The sequence below is a fragment of the Cololabis saira genome, chromosome 3 (assembly GCF_033807715.1).
Source record: "Cololabis saira isolate AMF1-May2022 chromosome 3, fColSai1.1, whole genome shotgun sequence".
Taxonomy (NCBI): Eukaryota; Metazoa; Chordata; class Actinopteri; order Beloniformes; family Belonidae; genus Cololabis; species Cololabis saira.
This window is the reverse complement of record NC_084589.1, coordinates 9,172,023-9,196,648: the sequence shown is the minus strand read 5'-3', so window position 1 is coordinate 9,196,648 and position 24,626 is coordinate 9,172,023. Positions and strand designations below refer to the sequence as shown.

The following is a 24,626-nucleotide window of genomic DNA, read 5'->3' as shown; positions in this document are numbered from 1 at the left end:
TAGAAGCACATATGGAAGCGACCTGAATCTGATTTGAAAAGATCAGATTCCATGTGACTTGTGCTGTTCACACTGTCATAAACAAATCAGATCTGAGTCACATGTGAGCAAAAAATCGGGGAACTGCAGTGTGAACGTAGCCAAACACACCAGTCCCCAAGACCTACCACACCCCAAGAGCACAAGTAAACACTGCATATAACACAGTAATAACAACAAGAACAATATTAATAATAGTCATTGTCATCATCATTATCATACAATATATGAACAATAGATACATTATGTATTAAAAAAAAGAACACAAATGAGAAGGCAATACCACTATAGGAAACTACATGGTTGATTGAGATTGGAAAATAGTGAGTTTTTAAAGAGATCTAATGAATTAAGTTCTCCTATATTGATGGGTAGGTTGTTCCAATCTGATGGGGCTTTGAGCTTAAAAGCACGTCTGCCAATTTATTTAAATGTCAAAGGAACTAAAAAGAAGGTTTGCTGAATATTTCTGAGAGAATATGAAGATGTATATGGAATCAAATATTGTTCTAAGTAAGATGGATAACTAAAGTGGATACATTTGAATATGAGTTGGAGCTCTGAGGAATATGAGGTTACACGTGTGCTCGTGCTCACACGCACACTTGTAGTCAAACAGGGTATAAACCAAATAATATTGACGGATTCAGCTGGAACCTGCACCTGCAGTAATAGTTTTATAAACTGCCCAAGAGTGTCCTGTATGTTATCTGAAGAAACGTTTTTAAGTTTAGTATCGGCAGGAAAAGCTGTAGTCAATTCAAATATTTAGAAATATTTAACTTTAAAAGACTTATGTAGTGAAAGATGATGTACAGAACTAAGCCCTCTGTAATGTTTGGGATAGCTGACATAACTCAAGACAAACCTCTGCAACATCTGTGCAGGAGGACTCTGCATGCAGGTCATGTGAGCAAACTCCCTCTCCCCGTCCTCCGCTTGCCAGCAGCAGTTTAAATGGACCAATCCAAAGTCTTATCTCAGGAATACAAAAGCCTCCAACCTGAACACGCTTAACTGCACCCAGAGACCCGGAGACTCCTGCATGTAATCATGCTTTTGCCCCGGCCAGATTTACTGCCTCCCACTATCTCACCTCTCTCATGTGACTGCTGAATTCCCTTCAGATGGCACGGATCATTGATATTTATGCTCTGACAACTGCATCACAAAAATCAAACGGCCATTTCTCCAGACGCCAGAACCTGCTCTGCTGCTATTCTCTGTCAATTTGTGCTTGAGTGATGGACTCTAATGGTAGGAAACCAACTCCAGCGGGGACCAGTGGTTGTTTCTGTTTTATATAGTCTCCCAGTTGTGGTTTTGGTAAAGCAGATGATGTTTAAAAGACTGAGCCCTGCTTTTAAACACACACGCACACACACATGCACACACGCACACACACACGGTTCATTAGAGTGAGTGCATTAGATAGCGGATGGTTTTAAACATTATTTTAATACAGGTCATTCTGTGCCAGCGTGCATGGATTTATGTGATGTGTGATCATAGTGTTCTCATTTTAATCAGCCCCAGAATGCAACACTTCCTTCTCTCCATGGTGACTCAAGGAGAAGGCAGCGAGGTGACATGATGAAATACGAGCAGAAATGGGGGCTCTAACGAGAGACAGCGGGAAGGAAGCGTCTGGCCAGAATGGTGATTTCTGATGTGGAAATGACTGGGTTAAAGCAGACCATGTGTGGGAGCTCTGAACAGACAGGAGGACAACGCGGGCGAGAGCTACGCCGCCGTTGCACGGCCTGATAAGTCAAGCTTAGACTAGGTGGCCGTTCACAAATTAACCATAACATACGGCCTTCGAACTGAGTGGGAACCATGAGTCATCAGTCAAACCTTAGGATGAAACCGTAAATAATGACAATAGAACAAAGTAAATCTTTCTTAGGCCTCTGGTGATACAGGCTACTTGGAGCTCGACAGTTTTACCACACTTTCAGCCGCAAAGCAAGAGGAGCCCCTGGGTGCAATCATCTGCAAGCCCAGCTCCAAGTCTTGGTGAGAACAAATGGTTGAACTGCTCATTTGAGTCCACATCCTGTCCTTCCTCTGCCAGTGTTTGCTTAAGATGTGCATATAATCCACTGAGTCATTTGGCTGCTGACGCTAAAAATCATCATATCAGCCCATCTTTAACATATCATGAATGAATGTGTGTGTGTGTGGTGAGTGTATATTTAATTATCCATCTAACTCCTCACTGCGGTTCAGATTGTGTGGAAGCAGATGGATGTGAGGTCTGTGAGAGCAGGGGAAGGTGCAGGACTGTACCGGTACCCAGGCCAGCTGACAGTCTTGCATGGGCCCCGGACAAAATAATCTAAGATGGGCCCCCCTGCGCCCGGATCTCTCCTTCTCCCTCTTCCTCTCCTCTCCCTCTGCTCTTCAGGTTTTTATACAAGCTAATGGACAATAACATTAGAGCTAGCCAATTAGGTTAAGTTACAAGGTTGGTAAACGTTGGCTGCTGTTTCTTACCTTGCTCTACGCTGACTTTATTAATTCCAGCTTCACCGTCACCACCTTTTTAAAATATTTGTGTAGAGAATCTCTGAGGCCTCTATTTTCTTCTTCTCTTTTCTCTTCTTTTCTGAGCACCGGACTTGTGCTGACCGGACATTTTGACCATTTTAATGGTTGAATTAAATGATAACATCAAATTTTGATCAGCGGCCGAAACATTTATGGGTTGGGGGTGGGAGGGGGTTCTTGACCATCATTTCAAGGACAATTAGGAAGAAAACAAATAACAAGCTTTTATGTAACTCAAATACTACATATTTTTTTCCACAAATAGCCATATTTTGAAACATTTTGAAAACAGACCCGTTTGTCCCCCCCTATCGGCGGGCGTGCCGGTACCCACCGGCTCTGAAGAGGGCTCCGGCAGCGTAGTGCATGGCCAGGGCGTGCACCAGCTGCCGGGCCGTGGTGCACAGCGGCCCCCGCTCGAACACGGAGAAGGACAGGGGAGTGTGGTCCGAGGCGATGTACAGCTTCAGGGAGGCGTGGATGCTGACCAGCAGGTTGACGGGCTGGATGGTGAGCCGCTGCAGCTGCACAGGGTGGACCAGCGCCTGCACCGACTGCAGCACCTGCACATCACAACAGCCACAGACATTATTTTCTGACATTTAGTAGAGGAAAAAAAACTCCCAAAACAGGGTTCTCCAGTAAATACAACTCGGAGTAGAAAGATGACGTGAGTGCATAATATGGAGACATCCTGGTAGCCGTGATGAGGCTGGGTGTTGCTTCCTGTGGTCCTACTGCTTGTTCATCAACCAACAATCTATTCATAAACTCACATACTCTTAAATTTCATGACCTGGTGGATTTTAAAACCGCTCAGTTTATGTTTAAAATAAATAGTAACATCCTCCCTGACTGTGTTCAGAAGCTCTTCCAACGCAGAGTCAGTCATTATGAACTGAGAGGAATATGCATGTTTATGAAAACCAAGACAAGAACGACCGTGAAACAGATATGCATATCAGTCTGTGGAACAACCTTGATAGTGAAATGAAACTGTGTAATACACTAAAAAAATTAAAAAATATGTATAAAGACAAGATCATAAATAATTATAAATCATTGCCATAGCCACATTATGTAGATTTATTGCAAAATTATGGACAGAATGATGTGTGTATTATGTCTATGGAAGGCTGCATGTATATGGATGCTTATGTATGCATGTATGTGTAGATGAGTGTATATGTATGTACATGTATGTATGTGTATACAGGTATAAATAAGTGCATATTTATGTATGTATGTATGTATGCACAGCAATGTATATAGGTGGGTTTGGTGTGTGTGGATGAATGTATGCACGTGTTTAAATATGAAAATATTGATGCTGTGAAGCCGAGATAGGCCAGTTTGAGCAACATTTATTTATTTTTCTTATTTATTTACTTAGTTTCTTTCTGTAGCAGGGCGAGTGCTACCGGGGCCGACCGAAGGATGGAGAGACACGGAGTTTCGTGCAGACCCGTTTATTCAGCCACAAACACCACACACAGCGCAGAAGCACAGCATCAGACAGCTTCTCCGACATTCCTCTTCTGCTGTCCAGCTCTGCCTTATAAGGCAGGCAGGGTGGAGGTGAGGCAGCCACTCAGGTTGACGGGACACAGGTGCGCGTGTCCCATCAACCTCTCCACCCTGCCACACTTTCTTTCTCTAATATATATATATATATATATATATATATATATATATATATATATATATATATATATATATATATATATATATATTTTTTTTTTCTTTTTTTTTTTTTAGTAGTTTTAGTAGTTATTTTGAATTGTTTTTTCAAATCTTGCACTATAGTGGGACGTTGACATTGTGTTAAAAGGGTAGACAAAATAAGCTTTGGCTTCAGTCTACACCTTTTGGTCCTTGCTTGATCTACATGTAAAAAACTTTGTATTGACTACTGACTTCTACAACGTGACCAAATAAACATATCAAATCAAAAATCAAGTCAGTAATAAGATCAGCCTTGATGAAGTGAATGTGGGAGTGCTTCACCTGTTCCGGGAGGAGTGAGGCGGCGTCGGAGCCTCGGCTCACAGCTCTCTCAGGGATGTAGGTGTGGAACAGAGTCTTAATGTAGTAAACAAACGTGTCCTCAAGGTAGACTCTGGCCGGCTGGAGCTGGAAGCTGATCTGAAGTGGGAAAGACAAACAAAGCTTTCCTGAAACCTGCTACTTCAAAATTATTTAAAAAAAGTGAAAAGATTTGGACCAATCTGTTACCAGCCTTACATGCTGGGGAAACTGCCAAGCAGTTTTTATTTAGTGTTCTCAAGGACAAAACAACTCAAATAAATAAATCAATACTTCCAGGAGATGATGCTCATATAGGAACATTAGAGAATTAAAGAACAAGGCCCATTCTTTTCTAATGTCCATGCATTATTTTTCTATGATGGGTTCATTTTGGGTTGTTGCTAAATGAGTTTGTTGCTAAATCGTTGCTATGCGGCTGTTTGCATTACAACACTTGGAGTTACTCTGGGTTGTTCGTGTGTTGCTGCTGCTGCCAGCGGAGGTCTAAGTCATGAATGAGAGCTTTGAATTAGGAAAGAAAAGTGCAAATAAAAAGACAGGAATGAATTGGACCTCCTCCACGGTGCATCTGTCCCCGGCCAGCGTCATCTTCAGCTGCAGAAAGCAGGAGTGCTTGAACTCTTCCAGGGCCTCGGGGGACTCTGTGGGATTGGCGTCACTGCTCCACGGACCACCGGGTTCAACTACACCTCTCTGATCTTGGCACAGCAGCACGGGGAAGTGGAAACTTGCTCGGTTGTATAACTGGTTGTCCACTTGCAGACCCGAGCAGAAGAGCTCGATCCCGGATGAGGCGGACGCGCTGAAGTCGGCTGGCAGCTCGGCGGCAGGAGCCGAGCTGACGAGCAGCTTGGTCAGCGTGAGCCGCAGCAGCTCCACGGACCCGTTAGGACTGGTGATGTCGTCACTTACGGCCACACTGACCTCGCTCAGCAGGACTCTAAAGGACAGCTTGGATGACCTGGAAACAAAACAAAACTCAGAGTTAAAGTGCAACTTCAACAATGAAAACTAATAAAACCATACTTTAATTGTCCCTTTTTCTGCACAAACAAACATTTCCGTCTTACAGATTGCTAAAGTTTCAACAAGGCATGTGCATGATGACTGATTATACTCGACCAAACTCGCTCATCTTGGGCTGATAATTGCGTTTCTTTCCAGAGAATTCCCAAAGATCATTGTTTGAGGTCATTTGTTTACATTTCACAGCAACAAGCCATTATATTAATATCCCGTTTAGCCAAGATGACACAGCATCTATGTGCTGATGTAATGGAATAAAGCTGTAATACAATGTTTTACTGTAAGTTTCAGTCATGACACCAGATGAAGGTTTTATTGCCCTCCTGTGGTGAAAACGATGCCTCCTTCCTTGTGCTCGAGGATTAGTGGAAAGTGAACACTGCTGTTCACAATAATCGTTAAGCAAACTGAAGGGCAGATATGTTGGGTGGATGAGCAACAGGCACATCTGATTTCCCATGACGGTATGCCGGGAGCATGAAGTGATGACACCAGTGTCCGTGCTCCTACCTGCTGTGCTGGTTGATCACCGTGTCCATGCTGCCCTCTGGTGCCAGAGACAGAGTCAGGGTTCCTCTCTCATACACCACATCCACGTAGAGACAGCCAAAACCCGGCAGGAACACCACCTGACCAAGCACAAAACACAGGCCTCAGCACAGTTAAATACAGACTCTGAGTCAACTGTCTAGGACAGGGGTCTGCAACACAATATGTGGAAAGAGCCATATTGGACCAAAAACACAAAAAACAAATATGTCTGGAGCCGCAAAAAATGAAAAGTCTTGTATAAGCCTTAGAATGAAGGCAACACATGCTGCATGTTTCTATATTAGTTAGAACTGGGGGGAGATTTTTTTTTCATTATGCACTTCGAGAAAAAAGTCAAAATTTCGAGAAAAAAGTCGAAATGTTGAGAAAAAAGTCGAAATGTCGAGGAAATAGTCAAAATATCGAGAAAAAACTTGAAATGTCGAGATTAATGTTGACGTACAATCTTGAGAAAAAAGTCGAAATGTCGAGAAAAAAGTCAAAATTTCGAGAAAAAAGTAGAAATGTCGAGATTAAAAAGGAAAGGAAAAAGCAAGAACAAAAGAAGAAGAAAAGGAAAAAAAAAGAAGAAAAAAGAAAAAAGAAAAAAAAAAGGTCAAACTTGTTTGAAAAAGCTCCAGGAGCCACTAGGGCGGCGCTAAAGAGCCGCATGCGGCTCTAGAGCCGCGGGTTGCCGACCCCGGTCTAGGAGGAAACAGTCTTTCAGCTCTGAGGAGTCCTGAGCTCAGCAGCAACGCTGCTCTGTGTACGCGGGCGTCTCCGATGGTACACCAGTCTCACTCTAAACTCTCCATCCGACACTGGAGTGGCTGAAGGAAGTAGACGACTCTGAGTGCTTCTCTGAGCAGTCATAACAAGCCCGGCCTTTGACCTCCCACACCTACCACACAGGTCAGAGGCAGACCCCACCGTAACCAGAGATACGCAGCCTCTGCCTCAACCCCAGCCCGCCGCTGCCTAGACACAACACCAAACATTACTCACAGCCCTCTGTAACATTTGACTAACCCCACACATCCACACTAACCACAGCAAAAATACTGGATCGCTATTTAAGTCCACACAAACACCCACCCACCCACCCACCCACACGAGCATGAGACAAAACACAAGCTGCACTTACTAGAAACCAATCCCATCTATTCTCATTCCTAATGAGATAATGGAGAAGCTGTAGCAAACGTCTTTTTAGTCGCAGCCCACTTCTGTTTCACAAATATTAGCTTCAGTTGAGGGGACATTAGGTGAACGTCGGGCTTGGATGGATTTCCAATCACAACGTGTCTGTCTTTCATAAATCAGGTAATTCAGAACATCAACTCTCCCAAATAAATCACTGTGACCTCAGGCTGGCTGTGTTGTCACCAGATCTCAAAAGAGCTGAAAATGTGCCTAAAGAAACTCAACTGAGAGTGGTTCTTTTCAGTAATACGTTTTAATGAACAATATTTTGAGTAGAGGGCCGTTGAATGGTAGTATTGCTACATTGCTGCTGCGCGGCAGCTTCACGGTACAGTCTTCCTGCAGGCTCACTCTCACCTGAGGGCCGGGGCAGTTGATGTCCACGGGGTCCGTCCAGTCGCCGGGGCCGTGCTCTGAGCTGCATTTCAGCAGCACGGTGGGCAGAACCTCTTTCTTGCACTCAGGGAAAGTGGAAAAGTGATGATAGAGTTCATGGTGCACGGAGCAGTTGGGAGGCAGAGGACGACAGTAAATCTTAGTCCTTGGGGTTTCTATGAAAGACAAAAAAGGACATCACTAGTTAACCCAACAGCAGTCAGAGCAAAAGAGATACACGTGAGACAGAAGAGCTTTATTATGGAGTCCTTTATCCTTCCTACCTTTGACATTTTCCTTAAAGAGAAGTGGGACAGGACACTTGTTGTGGATGAGCATGCGGGGACAGGGGTCCTCGTTCAGGGTGATGTACGTCACTCCCAGGTGTTCCTGATACGTCAGCACTATTGCTCTGTAAAGCACAAATAAAAACGGGATAAAACCAACACACAATCCAGCCGTCTACAAATTATTCACATCGCAACATATCTAACCTGATAACCCAGGGGGGTGAGAACTAGGCTGGACAGATAAAACCAGAGAGCAGAAGAGGCTCAGAGAAAAGCCTTAAAGGGACCTATTATGAAAAACAGGTTTTTTCTTGCTTTAACATATATAAAGTGGTCTCCCCTCAGCCTGCCAACTCAGAGAAGGAGGAAAGCAACCAAATTCTGCAGTGTCTGTACAGCCGCCCGGATGATCCGTCCAGTGTGATGTGGATCTACGAGCCAATAAGATTCTGCTCCTGTCGTGACATCACGACAGGAGCAGAGGTTTGGCCTCCGATGCGTGAAACCACGCCCACAACTAAACACGGTGTCCTAACTGCATGTGAGTGTCCGACTATCGTAGCACTGCGTGACATCGGACGCTCTCTGTCCATCTCCCTCCAGCAGCTGCTACTTTATTGAGGTTTTTGTAGTGAAATGAGGAGGAATCATAGAGATAACTTCTCATTTCAACTAACTGGATCAGCCGTTCCTCATCATGACTGTTTCCTACAGCGCTTTCAACTGGCTTTCAACGCGAGCGACAGGAAGAAAATAGAAGCAGGGCAAATGTCCGACAAATGTTCAGCTCAAAACGCTGCGCTGCGTCGTGCTGCGTCCAGTTAGGACAGTCCAATAGAAAATAAAGCAATGGAATTGATTTTGTCGCTGACGCTCGCTACGGCGTAGGGTCTGCGTCGATTTATAGCAGAACCATAATTCAGGCTTAACTCCGCCGGCCGGAGCTTCCGCCATTTTTCCGTAGCGGTGTATCGCGTCATTCAGGCAGCCAATCAGCACAGAGCCTCATTATCATAGCCCCGCCCACTCAGAATCCCTCATAGATAATGAGGTTAGAAACGGTAAAGATAAAGACATGGCTTAGAGACTGAATTTCTGATTAAAAACAATCAAAAGCTTGTTTTTAAGACATTCAAGACCTGTTTAAAATAGACATTAAATGCCATAATGGGTTCCCTTTAAACAACAGGGCCTGAATGCACAGGACAAGCAGAGAGGCTGACAGTGGAAATGTTGACAGTGTTCCTCGTCTTGCTTCATCTCTGGTGTTTAACACGGGGCAACTTGCTCCAGGGATTCCTTGCTTGGCGTCCAGAGCTGGCCAGGGTTTGGTGCCCTGCTCTAAATTGACTGTCACAACCAACGAAACACAAGCGCGGAGCTTCACCCACCTGCTGCAGAGGCCGAGCCCCGAGTCCTGCTCCCCGGGGACGGACAGGCTCTGCCTGGGGAAGTCTGCTCGGATGGGAGCGGGGAGGCCCCAGGCCGCCGTTCCCCCTGCGGGATCGGGCCGGGGCAGTAAGCTGAAGAGCATGTGTCTCAGGGGCAGAGGGAACTCCACCTTCCCTGGGACGCTGCTCTGGACCAGGTCCCAGCACGGCACGGAGCACAGCTTGGCCGGAGATGAGTCCACAGAGGGGGGGAGGCTGAACACGGTGCTCTCCCGTAGCTCACAGGCCTGGTGAGAGGAAAGTATATTAATAAAATGAAAAAGGAGAAGATCGGAAATGAGGGGAAATAAAAGACCAGGGAGAATATAAGGAAATAGATGAGGGAGGAGGGGAAAAAAAGATGGAAAAGATGAAAGAAGACAAAGAGAGTGGAGGTGAGGAAAGCAAATTGGCACAAAGGAGGAGAACGGAGAGACAGAAATGACATCAGAGAAGAGGATATGAGAGCTGGTACACAAGTACAAAAGAGAAAAGAGAGACAGAGAGGGGAGAAGATGCAAGTGATTACAGCAAAAATATATTGTAAAACCACATTGTTATTTTACTCTATTCTCTGTGCCAGTGAGCTTAGTGCTAAATTGGTAGCAGAGGAACCCTGCTGTGCCGGTTTAGCAGCCAGTGAGCAGTGAGTAGTAGACGACTATAGGGATTAGGCAGTAAGCATGATGAATAGACCAACTAGAAAGGCATTCCTAGCCTTGTTTGTGGTCTGTGTTATTGTTAAACCCATTGCCCAGTCTTTAGTTTTCTTAAAGCTCTTTTTTAAAAGGTTTTTCAGTCAATTAGTGGCAACTGGCAAGCTTTGCCTTTATTCTATAAGGAGAACTGAAGGCTCGTTAAATGACATCACAACATTGTTGCGCTCTTTGGGGACAAGCAGCAGATGAAAGCAGGAGGGGAAACCTGCATCCAATTCTGGGTGTTTGTCTAATGTCCCTATGAAGTGCCAGTTCCACATGGTGAGAGTGGAGGGGGAGGGGGGGCATGATCTGGTGAAAAATGGCTTGCAACATGATGAGTGCATGCACGTGTGTGTAGTGTGTGTGTGCAACACAGACAGGGGATAAAGTGCATAAGTGAAGCTCAGGCTGCTACTCCGGTGTTACAGAGTACGCTTGTGAGGCGCACACGTGTGTGTGTGTGTGTGTGTGTGTGTGTGTGTGTGTGTGTGTGTGCTGAACTTTACTTGGTCATCCTCGGCGAGAGCACAGTCCGCCAGCAGAGGCCTGTAGTGGATGGTGTGGGGGGTGTTGTTGACAAGTACGGTCCTGTCCTCGATCTGCAGGATCTGGATGCCGTGTCTCACCACAGACGACACACAGAACTGACACAGCTGCACGGGGAACACACAATAACTGTCAATGAGCAATGCTCTGGAAAAACATCTCATGTCTTGATGTGCCGAGAGACTGTCCTCATGTGGTCGTGATCAATGCTGCTGCTACTTCATATGACACTGTGTGCAAGTATGAATCTGGCACTGATTGGCTTCAGAAATCCACAACTTGATAAATAAACCTGAAAATAAACAATCAGAGCCCAAAGGTTACAAATACCCATTAAAACCCACTGCCAGTATAACTCTGTCTGGGCTTCACTAATAGAAACGCACCTATTTCAAGTGATGCTTACGATAAGTGATCATAACTTAAACGCATTGTCGATGACTATACATTGTTTGAATTGGTTGATGCTATTTAAAGAAGGTATGATTTTGTATTGTAATGGATTACATCTAAATGTTTAACGGAATGACTGTAACCTTAATGTGAGTGTCCAAAGGAGCACTGGTCTTATTTGACAGAAATCTAGAATATATTTTGTAGTACTAGTAACTTTTTTTCTTTTCTATGTTTCTTTTCTTTTTCTTCTACTACCTCTTTAGGTTTGCTTTAAATTTTTGTCATGTATTGTATATTATGTGTCGGACCCCAGGAAGAATAGCTGCAGTTTTGCTGCAGCTAATGGGGATCCAAATAAAACTATAAACTATAAACTATGCTTGTTTCTGATGAAAACATTTGAAACCGGTACGATTCACCTTCTGTTTTCCAGGGAAGGCTCCCAAGGTGATGTCAACCTCCACGAATCCCTCCTCGTCCAGAGTGACCACCACTGAGCTGGATCCTTCCTTCCAGCGCGGAGACGTCAGGTCGTGAACTAGTTTCAGGGCCGTGGACTTGTGAACGGTGTTGGTCTGAGCCCAGTAGATACCGATCTGGAAGGCCTCCTGGAAGAGGGAGAACACGAGGGTTCGGGGAGGGAAGGAAGCAACAGGAAAAGATAAAGGGAGATTGGAAGAAGAGGGGAAAAAAGAAAATCAGAAGCCAGATCAGCACTGGTTAAGGCAGATGACATTTACTGGGAAAACAGACTGGATTTGATTGCATTTTGGAAAAAGTCGCGTACTGAAGTCTGTTGTGCCTTTATTCCCAACAACTCAATTTAGAGGTCTTTCGTGGCATTTCAAACAGTCCTGACAGTGACAGCACAGGAGTGCATAACTACTATTGCTGCTGGCGATGCTGGGATGACATAATTTAAGCACCCCACAGATGCTCCAGTGACACAATGATTGTTCAACTGGCTCAGCTGGATCATGAAACATGCTGATGAAAACACCAGCCTTCTCCTATTAAACCTATCTGCCCTGCAAGTCGACTCTTTTCTTTCCATTTGTTGCTCCACGATAAATAACAGGGTGCTATGGAAACAATGCTTTATTTGTTTCTATTTCACAGGCTATTACACATTTACAACCTTTTATTTTGTTCCTTTGTGCTGAATCCTTTTAGCACTTACTCTTTGAAACACTGCCTCGCTGCACGGTCCTGTGATAGCAACAGAGGGCCGTGTGTGTGTGTGTGTGTGTGTGTGCGTGTTGTTTCGCAGGGTAAAACCATCTGCAGACTACTTCTTCTGATCTCAGAAGCCAGTGAGAAGACATGTCTGCATATACTGTGACAGAGCTTGGCTGCAGCTGAGGACTTAGGCAAGAAATATTGTTGTAATACAGCTCTGGCAGATGATCTCAGGTTTTGGGCTTTTTTTTTTTGTTGAGACTGAAATGAGAAAAGGCTGAATACATAATGATGGCTGCAATGTCAGAAAAATACATCCAGGTCCTGGATAGAAGGTCAAAAGATTACTTTAGTAATATATTTAAGGTTTTGGGAGGAAGATTTGAGCAAATAAAACATTTTTAACATCTGAAGTGGGTCAAAAACACACTTAGATATCTGATATTAAATGTTTTGATCCACTTCAAATGCTGACTACTGTATATATTTGGTGTGGGGTACAATACCTTGAAGTTTGGTGGTACAATGACCTTCCCGGCTGGTATCTGCAGGACTATGGTCTCCCCCTCGAAGAGCCAGAGGTCCCAGTGGGAGTGGTTGACCAGCAGGGCCCAGGGCAGCAGCTCCACCAGCAGCGTGTTCAGGCCAGACTTCCAGTGGGACAGCTTGACCTGCATGGGGCTGTCCCACTGGGCTACGGGCTCCAGCACCGACCTGGGGAAGGAGAGCCGACATTACAGCAACCCCCCTGCAGAACTGCACACTCTTCCTGTTACACAGAGCCACTTAGGGGTACAACCTACAGAAAAGGAGGAAAGAAAAACACTGTCCAACCTGCAATTCTGTTCTGTTGTAAAACATACAGATGATTTTTCCTTCAGAGAATTATGGTACACTTGTAATCTAGCCGATTGTTTTAATGAGTTGCTTAACCAGACTGAATGCAGAGAATAGACATGAACAGCCAGACATGCTGAACAAATTTACTATCAACTTTCTCATTAAGCCTCGTGGTGCGCACAGACCTCAAGTACTTCGCACTTCACACGTACGTACCATTATATTTAAACTGTACACAAATACAATACTAGCTGTAATATATTACGGCTTTACAACTGTTATTGGCAGTTCGGCTGGGTTATAAAACTAATTACGTTCATTCACCATGATTGAATATATATTTTCCCAAGTCTGCCCCAGTAATTTGGCTGTGGACGTGTTTAACGCACTAGAAAACACTGCACATAGCAGCACATGGCCTTACAAATCAATTAAAATGTGTTGTATATAAACATGTCCTACACTGACAGAACATTAATGCACTGACAGCTGTCTAAACAGAGACTAAACAAATATGTAAAGAAATGGCCTGCCATTAAGTTATGCAACACAAACAGATCGGGGCTTGACAGCACATGTGGGATCACGCATGGACGTGCTGAGACAGACAGAACGGCAGACACACAGAAACACATCACCAGTTTTCCACCAATTCACTGACATAGAGGCCATTTCAAAGCGCTCGTGGTCTTGCGAGCCCTAAACAGCCAGCTTAGTGCTGAAGGAGAGCCAAACAAACATTGTTTTTCTCAGATTTGTTCTGAAGTTCAAAGCCTTCAAAGACGGTTGGGTCTTTCCTGCCTCACAAGGCCACCTGGACTTGGCTCAAGCCACCGACCTGCCAACTCAAACTTGTCCCAAACCTCAAATACTCCGCTTTTTTTTCTCGAACAATTTACTGGTGTTTATGTTCATATGTGTGGTTAAATAGGCCGCTGACCTTGAGAATGAGGACAGCAAAGTGCAGAGCTCATAAATCATATTACACAGCTCAACAGCTTCTGTCAAAGCCCATCCAGGCTGGAGCGGAGAGGTCTTAAACGTGTGAAGGTTGAGAGGTTGCTCCTCTTAACACGCACATACCTACACACCTTCCATCCTGAGCTTACCCAAGCTCCAACCACGACGGTCTGTTTGTGTAATGCCTGTGATTGTCACTAGCCAATAAAAACCCGATGGAGAGAGAAAGCATTTGCCACTTTCAGCTTCCTTCGCCCCTTCACACGCAGCCTGCCAGTAAGTTCGGTTGCTGTGTTTTGTTCGCTGTGCCATGGAGACCGAACACTCTGTCCAAACCACAAGCTCTATCACTATTATCAACATTAGGAATAAAAATACAAATTAAAGCTTTGATTTTCAAGTGTGTTTAGAGATCGTAGTCATTGCTATTAATTCCCTAATTGCCCTTTTTTTTTTTGCCTTCACGTTTCTCCAAGAGAAGACTCCAAGGTTACGGACAAACTTACACTTTCTGCAGAGGGAAATGTGCTCTCAGCTTTGGGGAGAGAGGTCTGACGACAGGGGGAACCTAACACCACGCAGCATAAACTGGCCCCCCACGCAGGCGCTGTGTGACATGTGAAGGTGAGTAATGCGTGTGGCGGCGTTTGCATGCAACGCAGTGTTGTGTGTATACAGCCGTCTCTGTGTGAGAAAACAGCGGAGAGATCCACCCGACCACAGGCAGACATATGGCTCATGTGTCCAGCAGATCCACCAGGACTCTTTTGTAACTCGGAGACTGCGGTTGAACACGTGGCCGCGTCTTTTACCTCTGCCATCAAGATGAGAGTAACTCTGCGTCAAAATAATCTCTGATTCTCAGAGTGACATGTGGGGACCGTGTCGCAGATGAGAGCTGTGACGGTGAATGTGAGCTCCTCTTTGTGCCACACATGCGCCACCATGAGCTGAACGGGGAGTAAACGCCGGGCTGTGTGACTTGTGTGTGACAGTGGGACTGTGACAGCACGGCTGCTTAAATCTCCGGTCTTTAGGGACAGCAGTGGGATTTCTGATGTCCTTTGATGACAGACTCTGCATTGTCTTTACAGTTAATTGTTTTATTATGTGAACGAAGTAAAAGCAATAAAGTGAAGCTTTTCTCATCGCTTGCACAACTCTGCACTTTGATGAGGAATGCGGTAAAAGTCTGAGTATTGAAGAAAAAGAAGAACCAAATGTGGGTTTTGATCAAAACTGTTTTATGAAGTCCTCGCTGCCGAAGGGTCAGAATTAGTGCGGAAAGAGAGTAATATATGTTGACTTAGATGGATGACGAGGTGTCACAGTGTGTTGAAGTGGTAAGTGTTTATGATGCGATGAGCGGGAATCTGGCTCTAAACACGCCGTGTTTCATGACTTCTCAACTCTGATTGTTCATTGTTTGTAAATGAAAGCAAATGAAAGATTTTCATATTTAGTTTCCTTAGTTTACAAATCAGAAAAATTATTAAAATGTAAAAAAAAAGAAGTAGAAAAAAAACCAGACAATGATCACACTGACTATATTTACATGTACTCACAATCTTTCCCCGTATACAGTCTGAGCTAGTTCAAGTTTACCTGTCAGCATCTTTGGTGACGTACGGCCACGAGGACTCGGTGGTCACCTTGGGACCGTAGAAATCTGCCAAGATGCATTGTGGGTTGTTGTCAATTCCAGTCTTATTCATAATCTGCTTGATGAGACTGGTGGAGATGGGTACGGCGCAGTGTGAGGCGTCTTCATCCTCCCTGTGTGGACAAAACACTCAATTAAAATCATTACAGACATCTCAGACCAAACCAGAGCGGGATGCTGTGTGTGTTTCCTTGTACATAATCATGTTCTCCAACCAGGGGGACGTTCAGTTCCAGCTGATCCCCACCACGGTGGAGGCTGTGATGAGAAGGGAGGCACTGAAGGCGCTGGCGTGTGTTTTTTTCAGCAGGTCTGGCTCCGGACCGTGTTTACGTATTTCATGCCAGAATCAATTCAACTATACTTTTTAAACTCACTGTAAAACAAGACATCTCTCGACTGCAGCTGCCTGTTTCCATTGTTCCTTTCAGCACAACAAAGCGGCCCCCGGTTAAACTCCACTTCTACCCTGAAACCTTGAAGCGGGCTGAATCTGCCTTTTGTTAGGGATTCTTTCTCCATGACATGCAGTCTTGCTTGGAAACACTAATGCACAAAGATCACAGAAGAAGCTAAATGGCAGTAAATAATCCTATTGGGTACCTCAGGCCTAGTCACTGGTCAATTACGGCTTTGCAACAAGAGCAGGAAAGAAGGACTAAACCCAAAAGAGCGCGGCAGCATCTACTCTTTCCCTGGGAAACGTCCAGGTCCACTTGGTTAAGGCGAAGCAGCCGTCTTACCCCAGAGCAGCGGTTATTAATAGAGCCCATTGTGCTATAAAGGGAAAACCGAGGCTATTGCTTATGGATCTGGGGCAGGACGGAGGGGAGGGCCAAGGTGTTGACAGGAAGCTTTTCATCCAGAACAGGCCCTGAGGGGGGTGGCGGGAAGGGCTTCTGATTGTAGCCGTCCATTTTGAGATGTGGTGGCCGGTATGAGGCGAGCAGGACACGACGGCTCTGGTTCAGACCCGTCTGTGTCTGCTGCGCTGCAGACCGCAGCTCTGCTCTCTACCTCGTCCATTAAAGCCCACAACTATGTGTAATTACAGGAAGGAAAGATGAGCTGTTGACCAGTGAACATTCAAGATTGGATCTTTCCGGGGGGAGGTGGGGGGGTGTTGGTGTGTGTGTGTTTACATTTGTGGCTTGTAGTGTGTTTTTGTGAGGATGGAGAGGGATGAGCGATGGACCGAGTCGGGGGAACAAGAGAAACAAGTATGTACATTTGTGCGGTTTCCGGGAGTTTAGATAGGGGATGGATTGTAAATACAAGGAGCATTGCGGTTGCAATCTAGAAACACACAACACTCAGATGTCTCTTAACTTGGTTTTAGCATGCATATAAAGGATTTATCTGCAGCTACAGCGGGCGGACATGTTCCCAGTCGCTGTAAGGCCACTGATGATCCTTCATGGGAGCTGGAATCAAAACAAACTTTGGCACAAGATATCTAAACACAACAGTTAGAGCTCAAACTCTCAGAAGGAGTAAATTAAATGCAACAATTACCTGATTTATTCAGATCAACAGTGGATACTACAAAAGGTGTGATTTGTTTTTCTTTTGCATAAAAACAACAGGAATTAAAGATGAGCGGATGTTGATGCATTTACAGGACTGTCTCAGAAAATTAGAATATTGTGATTTTCTATAATGCAATTACAAAAACATCATACATTCTGGATTAATTACAAACCAACTGAAATATTGCAAGCCTTTTATTAGTTTAATATTTCTGATCATGGCTTACAGCTTAAGAAAACTCAAATATCCTATCTAAAAAAATGAAAATATTCTGGGAATCTTAATCTTAAACTGAGACAGTCCTGTATACAGTTTGGTGACTGACACCAATTATGATACCTATTATAATACAAATAGCTGCTTATACAAAAAATATGTCAAAGTGCAAATACAACCGACATAGCGGGACGAAGGAACAAGTGCAGCAGTGATGTATAAGCAGGATCTGACCCTTACGTAGCTAACCAGCACGGTGACTGACAGGGACCACACACAGATACACAACAGATGCATATATGCTATACATCTGTGCACACACACATGCGCACGTACACAGCTGCTCTCTGTTAGCACTCATATCTGAATGAAGTGTAATTATGGTCCGACCTGACAACCTGGAGTTGTGTCTCAGCTGCTGCCAAGATCGGTATTGCTCTCCTGAAACGTGCACAGATCCTGCCGGATCACGTCTTCACGCTCACAGGAACCAGAGCGAGGTGTGAGAGGATCTCAAGGAAGTGCTTCTCTCTTTTTAGTAAATGTAGGCAAACCAAAAACCCACAGCAGAACCCAAGGCCCTGTTTAGCCTGCAGATGAATGAGTACAGTACCGCGCTGACAGAACTCAACGGTCCACTGAAGCAGCTCTGCAGCCCAGAAACGTGTGCAGGGGATGGAGAGAGAAAGCTGACTATTAGCAAGGATGGACTGTTGAGTTCTTTCATATACAGGACTGTCTCAGAAAATTAGAATATTGTGATAAAGTCCTTTATTTTCTGTAATGCAAAAATGTCATACATTCTGGATTCATTACAAATCAACTGAAATATTGTAAGCCTTTTATTATTGTAATATTGCTGATCATGGCTTACAGCTTAAGAAAACTCAAATATCCCATCTCAGAAAATCAGAATATTCTAGGAATCTTAATCTTAAACTGTAAGACATAATCAGCAATATTAAAATAATAAAAGGCTTGCAATATTTCAGTTGATTTGTAATTAATCCAGAATGTATGACATTTTTATACAGTCCTGTATATATTAGTGAATAGTTGATCATGTCGTAGCTTTTATATTATGGGTTTTACCACGTTATTGACCATGCCATCATGGTCACAAGATATTGCTACTGATTTTATTCTCTAATTTTGAAGCTTTTATTGAATTACCTGGCCTGGAAAGTGAGGTGGTGTGTGAGATCAGCCTCAGTGTTTAGCAGGGGCTCCTGGTGGCCCTGTCCATGTATGAGCTGGCTCTCCTTTATTCCCAGACTCCTTTTCTCTATGTGGACAATGAGTGGATCTGCCAGGTGGCTCCTCATGACAAACAGCGGGCTGAAAACCACCTGAAACAGAACCACAGGTTTCATGCAAAGAGACAGACGTTGGTGTGAATGAAACAGCATGTAACACTGTACATGTAAATGTGTGTGCTGGTAGGACACTGACCGCTCTCTGCTGCATGTGAGAGTCCGGTTCGATAGTGATGACGGTACACCAGACATAAAGCAAAGAACCGCTGGAGCAGGCCACCTGTACCCAGACAAACGGATCATCACAGTCTCATCACAGTCTCATCACATATCAATGCATGAGCCTCACTGCAAGGTTGTGGTATTTCTATCTATTATCTTACAATCATTATAACGGGTTAAGACTGATACGGATACTGAAGAACTTGAATGGGATCATAATGTAAAGTATCTGACAGATTAAATGTCTTTGCTGTCTCCTTTTTTATTGGCTCCATCAGCATTGCATCACCATATTTTGTCCTAAAATCATTGCTTCTTGGCTTCTTCCAGTAGTAAAATGTTGAGCCTCCCTAATGCCCTGCAACACAAGGCCACTAACAACTTCCAGCGCCAGATAATGACAACTACAGGCGGCAAAATCTTAGCAAGATTTAAAGGCTGAGAATAAGCCCACCGAAGGCTTGAGCGCTCTTAATGTGTCACTGGTGTTTGTCCCATTTGCTCCTCGCTCCTCATTAAAGGCCGAGGACGCCAAGACACATTAGAAGAAAACCAGTTTATGACAGACGAGGGACTTCATTTACTGCCAGAGACAGCAGAGGGGAGCAAAGAGAAAGTGAAAATTCCCTCTCAACATTCAGGCCTTCCAAAACAAGCTTGTTGGGATGTGATGGGGATGAGGTGGAGGTGTAACTTTGGGAAATACACCATAAAGGCCTGTTCCATTCACCACTGGGATAAGGTCACAACAACCTCCAGTGTTTTTTCAATAGTCGAGAACATGGAAAGGAAAAAAAATTATGGTTGTGGGGGAGGAATGTGAAATATGGAAGAGGAGTTGCTTGAGATGGATTACTGATAAAATAAAGCAGCAGATAGATGAGGAAGGAGACAGGCATTGACGAGGGAGGTAATTAGAAGTGAGGACAGGTGGAAAAGCTCTTTGTAAGAAGATGAATTAAAGAAGGGAGAGCATTTGAAAATCACAAAACAGATGAGTGGACTGGAGCACGGGCCAAAGCGGAAGAGAAAGGGAGGAAACACGAGAGTGAAATAGCAGGAGACGAGACAGAAACAGAGAAACCTTAGGAACCAGCTACTAGTCAAGGTCTCTCTCAGAGCCTATCCGCCTTCCACGGCAGGTATTAGTAGAAGAGATAACTGCAGGAGCTGAAGGAAGGCACAATTGTCATCTGTTAACAGTGTTACACCTATCTTTTTAGAAATGAAAAAGAGAAGCAAGAAAAGTGAAGAACAAGAACATCAAGCTGAAACTGAAGCTGATCCAGAAGTGCAAAAGTGTCTTCAAAGCCTTTCCCTGTGCCCACATATCAGCTAGTGTTTCCTGTCTATGGTTAGAGTTGTTATGAGAGAATATAAACTGTATTTTCTACCTCTCAACATAGTCAGGTTATGGGACGGAGGGCCTTCGTAAGCCTATCTGAGGGAAAGATCTCAATCTGCTGCCTAACAGTAAGTAGCAGGATGGAAGCTCGGTGAGTTTGACCACCCAGAAGAAGAGCATCCGGTCACAGTTGGTGGTCCAGTCAACAGCTCCAAACATGTGTGTGTGGGGAGAGAAGCAGCTATGTGTTGGTGTGTGCAATGTGTGTATCTGTCTGTTCTCGTCCGCCTCGCACATTCATCAACTGGCTTTTGGCTGATTTTGTGCGTGATGGAGCTCGTATATTCTTTACACGTGCTTTTCCATTATACACAGATGCTATCCATATCAAACACATCTTTTCCTAACTGACATTTAATATCAGTAATGTCATCTATAAGAGTAAAGGGTGTACAAATGGGTCACTGGAAAACTCCACGACAGCAGTTTGTTTTATATATGATATCATGGAGCAGAAGGGTTGGGCCGCTGTACCTGCACCACCGAGCTGCTGCTGTCCTTGCTGCTGCTCTGCAGCTGGACATCTTGGGACCAGTCTTCATCCCCTTTGGCCTTCACAGACAGCTCTGTCATCTCAGCATCCTCCAGCACGTAGGACGGCATCTTGCCTCCCGCCTGCAGGCAGTCGCAGTGTTCCCTGACCACCGTCTGACCGTCAGGACCCACGTAGTGCTGCACCACTCGGAGCTCAATATCCTGAACCAGGTAGCTGCACATCACCTGCCGGCCACAGATTATCACCTGGAAGAGAACGTTACATAACTGAGAGAAATGCTATCATAACAGTAACCCTCCCATGTTTACACAGTATGGAGAAGCAGTGTTCTCAGTGCCGGTCCTGAAGGACCCTGCATGTTTTAGATGTCTCCCTGCTCCAACACACCTGATTCAAATGAATGGATCACCTCAACATGTCACTGAGACCTGTACAAGTCTGTTAATGATCCATGTATCCATTTGACAGAGAACGTGGTCAAGGATGCTGTGCAGGGGACTGTGAAGAAGGCCGAGACCTCCCCCTCAATGAGACGGGTGATGGTTCTCATAAATGATTTCAAAGAAGTAATTATTTTCATTAATCTTCTCTATTTTCCAGAGGCATATTTTCTATCTCTTTCTATATTTATCTATTTAGAGAAAATGGTTTATGTATTAATATGAGCAGCTAGCTGAAACAGTTAAAACAGAGCTTGTTTTGGAATAGCTGTGCTATCAATAGCATTAATAATCATTATTCAACAAAGTTTTTTTTTCTTTTTTAAAACAGCAGAAAACAAAGACAGTCATGTCAAAAAAAAGTACAACATCTTTGTTAAAGGTTTTATGTGTTAAGTATCTGGATGCTGTACCAGACATCCCATGCTTCAAAAACGTGTTCAACCACATTCAGCTGCAGCAGGTTTTGTGAAGAATGATTAACTCCACATTGCTTGAAAATCCCCTCATAAGCATCCCAGATTGATGGGCAGTGACAATTGCTCCGGTAAGATCACTGCTGATATCTCTCCCTCTTGTCATTGTGCTATAACCCACCTGAACTGTGTAAACCTCTGCTTTTATAGAGGTTGATCATTTAATCAAGAGCATCTGCTCCCCAACACCCAGCTGCTACTGACCCACTTTAATACCTTTGTCATTTCAACTTTGGCTTAGTTTCTGTTACATGAATAATGACGTGGTATAACATGCCATGTGTTGTTCATCTGAGGTGGTATTTATCCAACTTGGTGACCGTATTGACCAGATGTTTTTCTTTAATGATATCTTGATACATATTTATAGCTAGAAAAGAAAGGGCGTGTCCTCTCTTTTACTCAGGACTGCAGCAAGTTTCCAATTATCAGAATGCAGGTTATCACAATAAGGAAACGGGAGACATGGACGAGCATGGTGGCGGTGTGTGACATTTCAGAGGAAACATATGACACATCTGACTGACATCTGACTCTATGAAAACAAAGCATGAGCTGCGGTATACTCTCTATGACGTTGTATCGAGCAAACTGGGTGTGACTGGTGTTCATATTCTAACACTGGTTCCACTGGAAACAAGACGTAATCAAAGTTTGGGACAGATGGAGACAGGAATGTGAGAGGCCGCGTCTGTATTGTCTGCAGGATGAGCGGGAGATGCATGTGACACTTGACGTTTACATAACAAAGTGTCAGCGCTATCAAGTGAGGGCATCTCTGCATCTTCAGGAGTACACCGTATACGTGGAAACACTCAGACATGATTCATCCGTATTCCTGCAATAGGGAGTTGGTTTATGATTTCCTGTGATCTTGTTTGTGGATTGATGGGGCAGATTTTATTGCAACAAAACAGATGACAAAAACTGACAAAAACAGAAAACAGTCTGTTGTAAGCCAAGCAACTACTAAATCATAGGATTCAAACGGGGTGGGAGGTTAAGAAGTACTCTAAGGCCAGGCTTAGCTTGTACATGGCAAACATGCTGCCTCTCTTGGTGTAGACTACTTTATTTTTGACAAAAAACAGGGAAGGCTGTGGCCAAAACGCGTGGGCTGTAACTTTTTTAATCTTCTACATGAAATAGCCATTTCAAATAAAGGCCTTTTATATTTGAAGAAGAGTGCCTTGGATTTTTCTTTTTTTTTTTACATCCTTTTTCCCACCAAAGAGCACCTTCGTCACATGATTTACTGTAGATGAACCTTCTGAGCACTCTGGACTTTATTTTTGAGTTTGGGAATAAGATGATGAGCAGGATACAGTCCGTATTATTCTTTAAAACCTTGCTTTTTTTGTATTTTTTTTTGTATTTTATTGCTTTTTTTAACATTTGTATTGTTTTGCACCAGAAAGTATCACGTGATGGGATAAAAAACGTCAAGCAGGTGTCTCTTTTCTTTTCTCATATTTATCCTGTGCTTTGTCCAAGCTTTTGTGTTCATGAAAAACCACGTGAAGAGAGTGAAAGGGAAAGCAGCAGTACCTGCTTCTGCACCCCGCTGAGCTGCACCACCTTGATGATGAGCGAGGCGGTTCGTCCCTTGTAGTGGATGGTTCTCAGCAGCGTCCCCACGTTGTCCACACTGAACGGCTCTGACCAGCGCCAGTTCCCCCAGCCCTCGATGCAGATGTGCAGCAACTGCAGGATGGGTCAGAGCAGGATATGCACACAAAAACAGAGACACCAGACAACAGAGGTTAACCATCACAGCCTTATTTACCCAGAGACAAACACAAACAAACAATAAGGTTCTTTGTTTACAAGTTTTTGGTGGGTAAAGTTGCCTAACAGACGTATTGCTGCATGAGGTAGAATGGGAAAACCATGTACAATAAACTGGCTGGTGGAAAACAGCTGATGTGGAAGATCATTATGCCCGTGTGTGTGTACGTGCGTGTACTCGTGTGGTTAGATGTGGAAGTCTCTTTTCTCCACACATCTAAATAAGAGGGCCTGAGCTCGGTTCTCAGTCTTTTCAACACCAGGACATATCCATCTATTCTCTGTTGAGCACATCCATGTGTGTGGCTGGGTGTAAACACGCTGCCTCAGGACGACAGCAGTAAACAAAAGCTGTCCTGTCTGCAGACATCCAACTATCTTAGGAGCTGGAGTGACTTTCTAACCATTTCTATATTATTGCTTGTAATGTGGGCCTCACCATGGTAGCAGACCCACAACACAAATCCACATCATACTAAACTAGACATTGCAGCTAAAGTCATCCATTTGGGTTTATTTTTATCGTGGCAAATTACAACAAAAGCTACTTTTCATAGAAAGCAAACAAGTTCAATGAGTCTGAGCTACATATTGCTATAGCTTTATATGTATGGACCCCCCCCCCCCCCCCATATCCCCACCTTGATCTATAAACAGAGTGCGAAAGGCAGTCACATGTCCATCAAAGCCGTGTCACGCTGAGGTCGTCACGGACCATCTGTCCACACCACACCACAGGTTACTCAGAGCTACGCGGTTAAGCATCTCATGTGAGAAGCAACGTGAGTGTTGTCAGGAGATTATGGTAACAACACGGAGGCAGAATCATAAATATGCAGGGAGATCTGAAGCTTCGTCTCCTCCCGAGGCTGTGCAGCTGACCTTACACCAAACTGAACCCTTTGTGTCGTCCTGTTGCTGACACACTGTCAAACGTTAAGAAGAAAACGTGTATAAAACAAAGAATACCTAACACAAGTCTAGAAGGACCAGAGGAGACAGGGAGCAGGGAGAGG

At 44.3% G+C, this 24,626-nt stretch overlaps 1 protein-coding gene across 3 annotated transcripts in view; it reads right to left on the bottom strand.

Moving 5' to 3' along the window:
* Positions 1-24,626, bottom strand: part of LOC133425111 (intermembrane lipid transfer protein VPS13B-like) — a 362,452-nt gene that overhangs the window by 18,553 nt on the left and 319,273 nt on the right. For all 3 annotated transcript variants that reach the window (XM_061715807.1, XM_061715794.1, XM_061715800.1), the window contains 15 exons: positions 23,371-23,526; positions 20,885-21,151; positions 18,980-19,063; positions 18,701-18,876; positions 15,724-15,894; positions 12,825-13,032; positions 11,559-11,747; positions 10,704-10,850; positions 9,458-9,744; positions 8,061-8,188; positions 7,759-7,952; positions 6,178-6,296; positions 5,194-5,602; positions 4,600-4,737; positions 2,927-3,155 (listed from right to left, as the gene is read on the bottom strand). In XM_061715807.1, the coding sequence (XP_061571791.1) occupies positions 2,927-3,155; positions 4,600-4,737; positions 5,194-5,602; positions 6,178-6,296; positions 7,759-7,952; positions 8,061-8,188; positions 9,458-9,744; positions 10,704-10,850; positions 11,559-11,747; positions 12,825-13,032; positions 15,724-15,894; positions 18,701-18,876; positions 18,980-19,063; positions 20,885-21,151; positions 23,371-23,526 (2,902 nt within the window). The remainder of the gene's footprint in view (positions 1-2,926; positions 3,156-4,599; positions 4,738-5,193; positions 5,603-6,177; positions 6,297-7,758; positions 7,953-8,060; positions 8,189-9,457; positions 9,745-10,703; positions 10,851-11,558; positions 11,748-12,824; positions 13,033-15,723; positions 15,895-18,700; positions 18,877-18,979; positions 19,064-20,884; positions 21,152-23,370; positions 23,527-24,626) is intronic.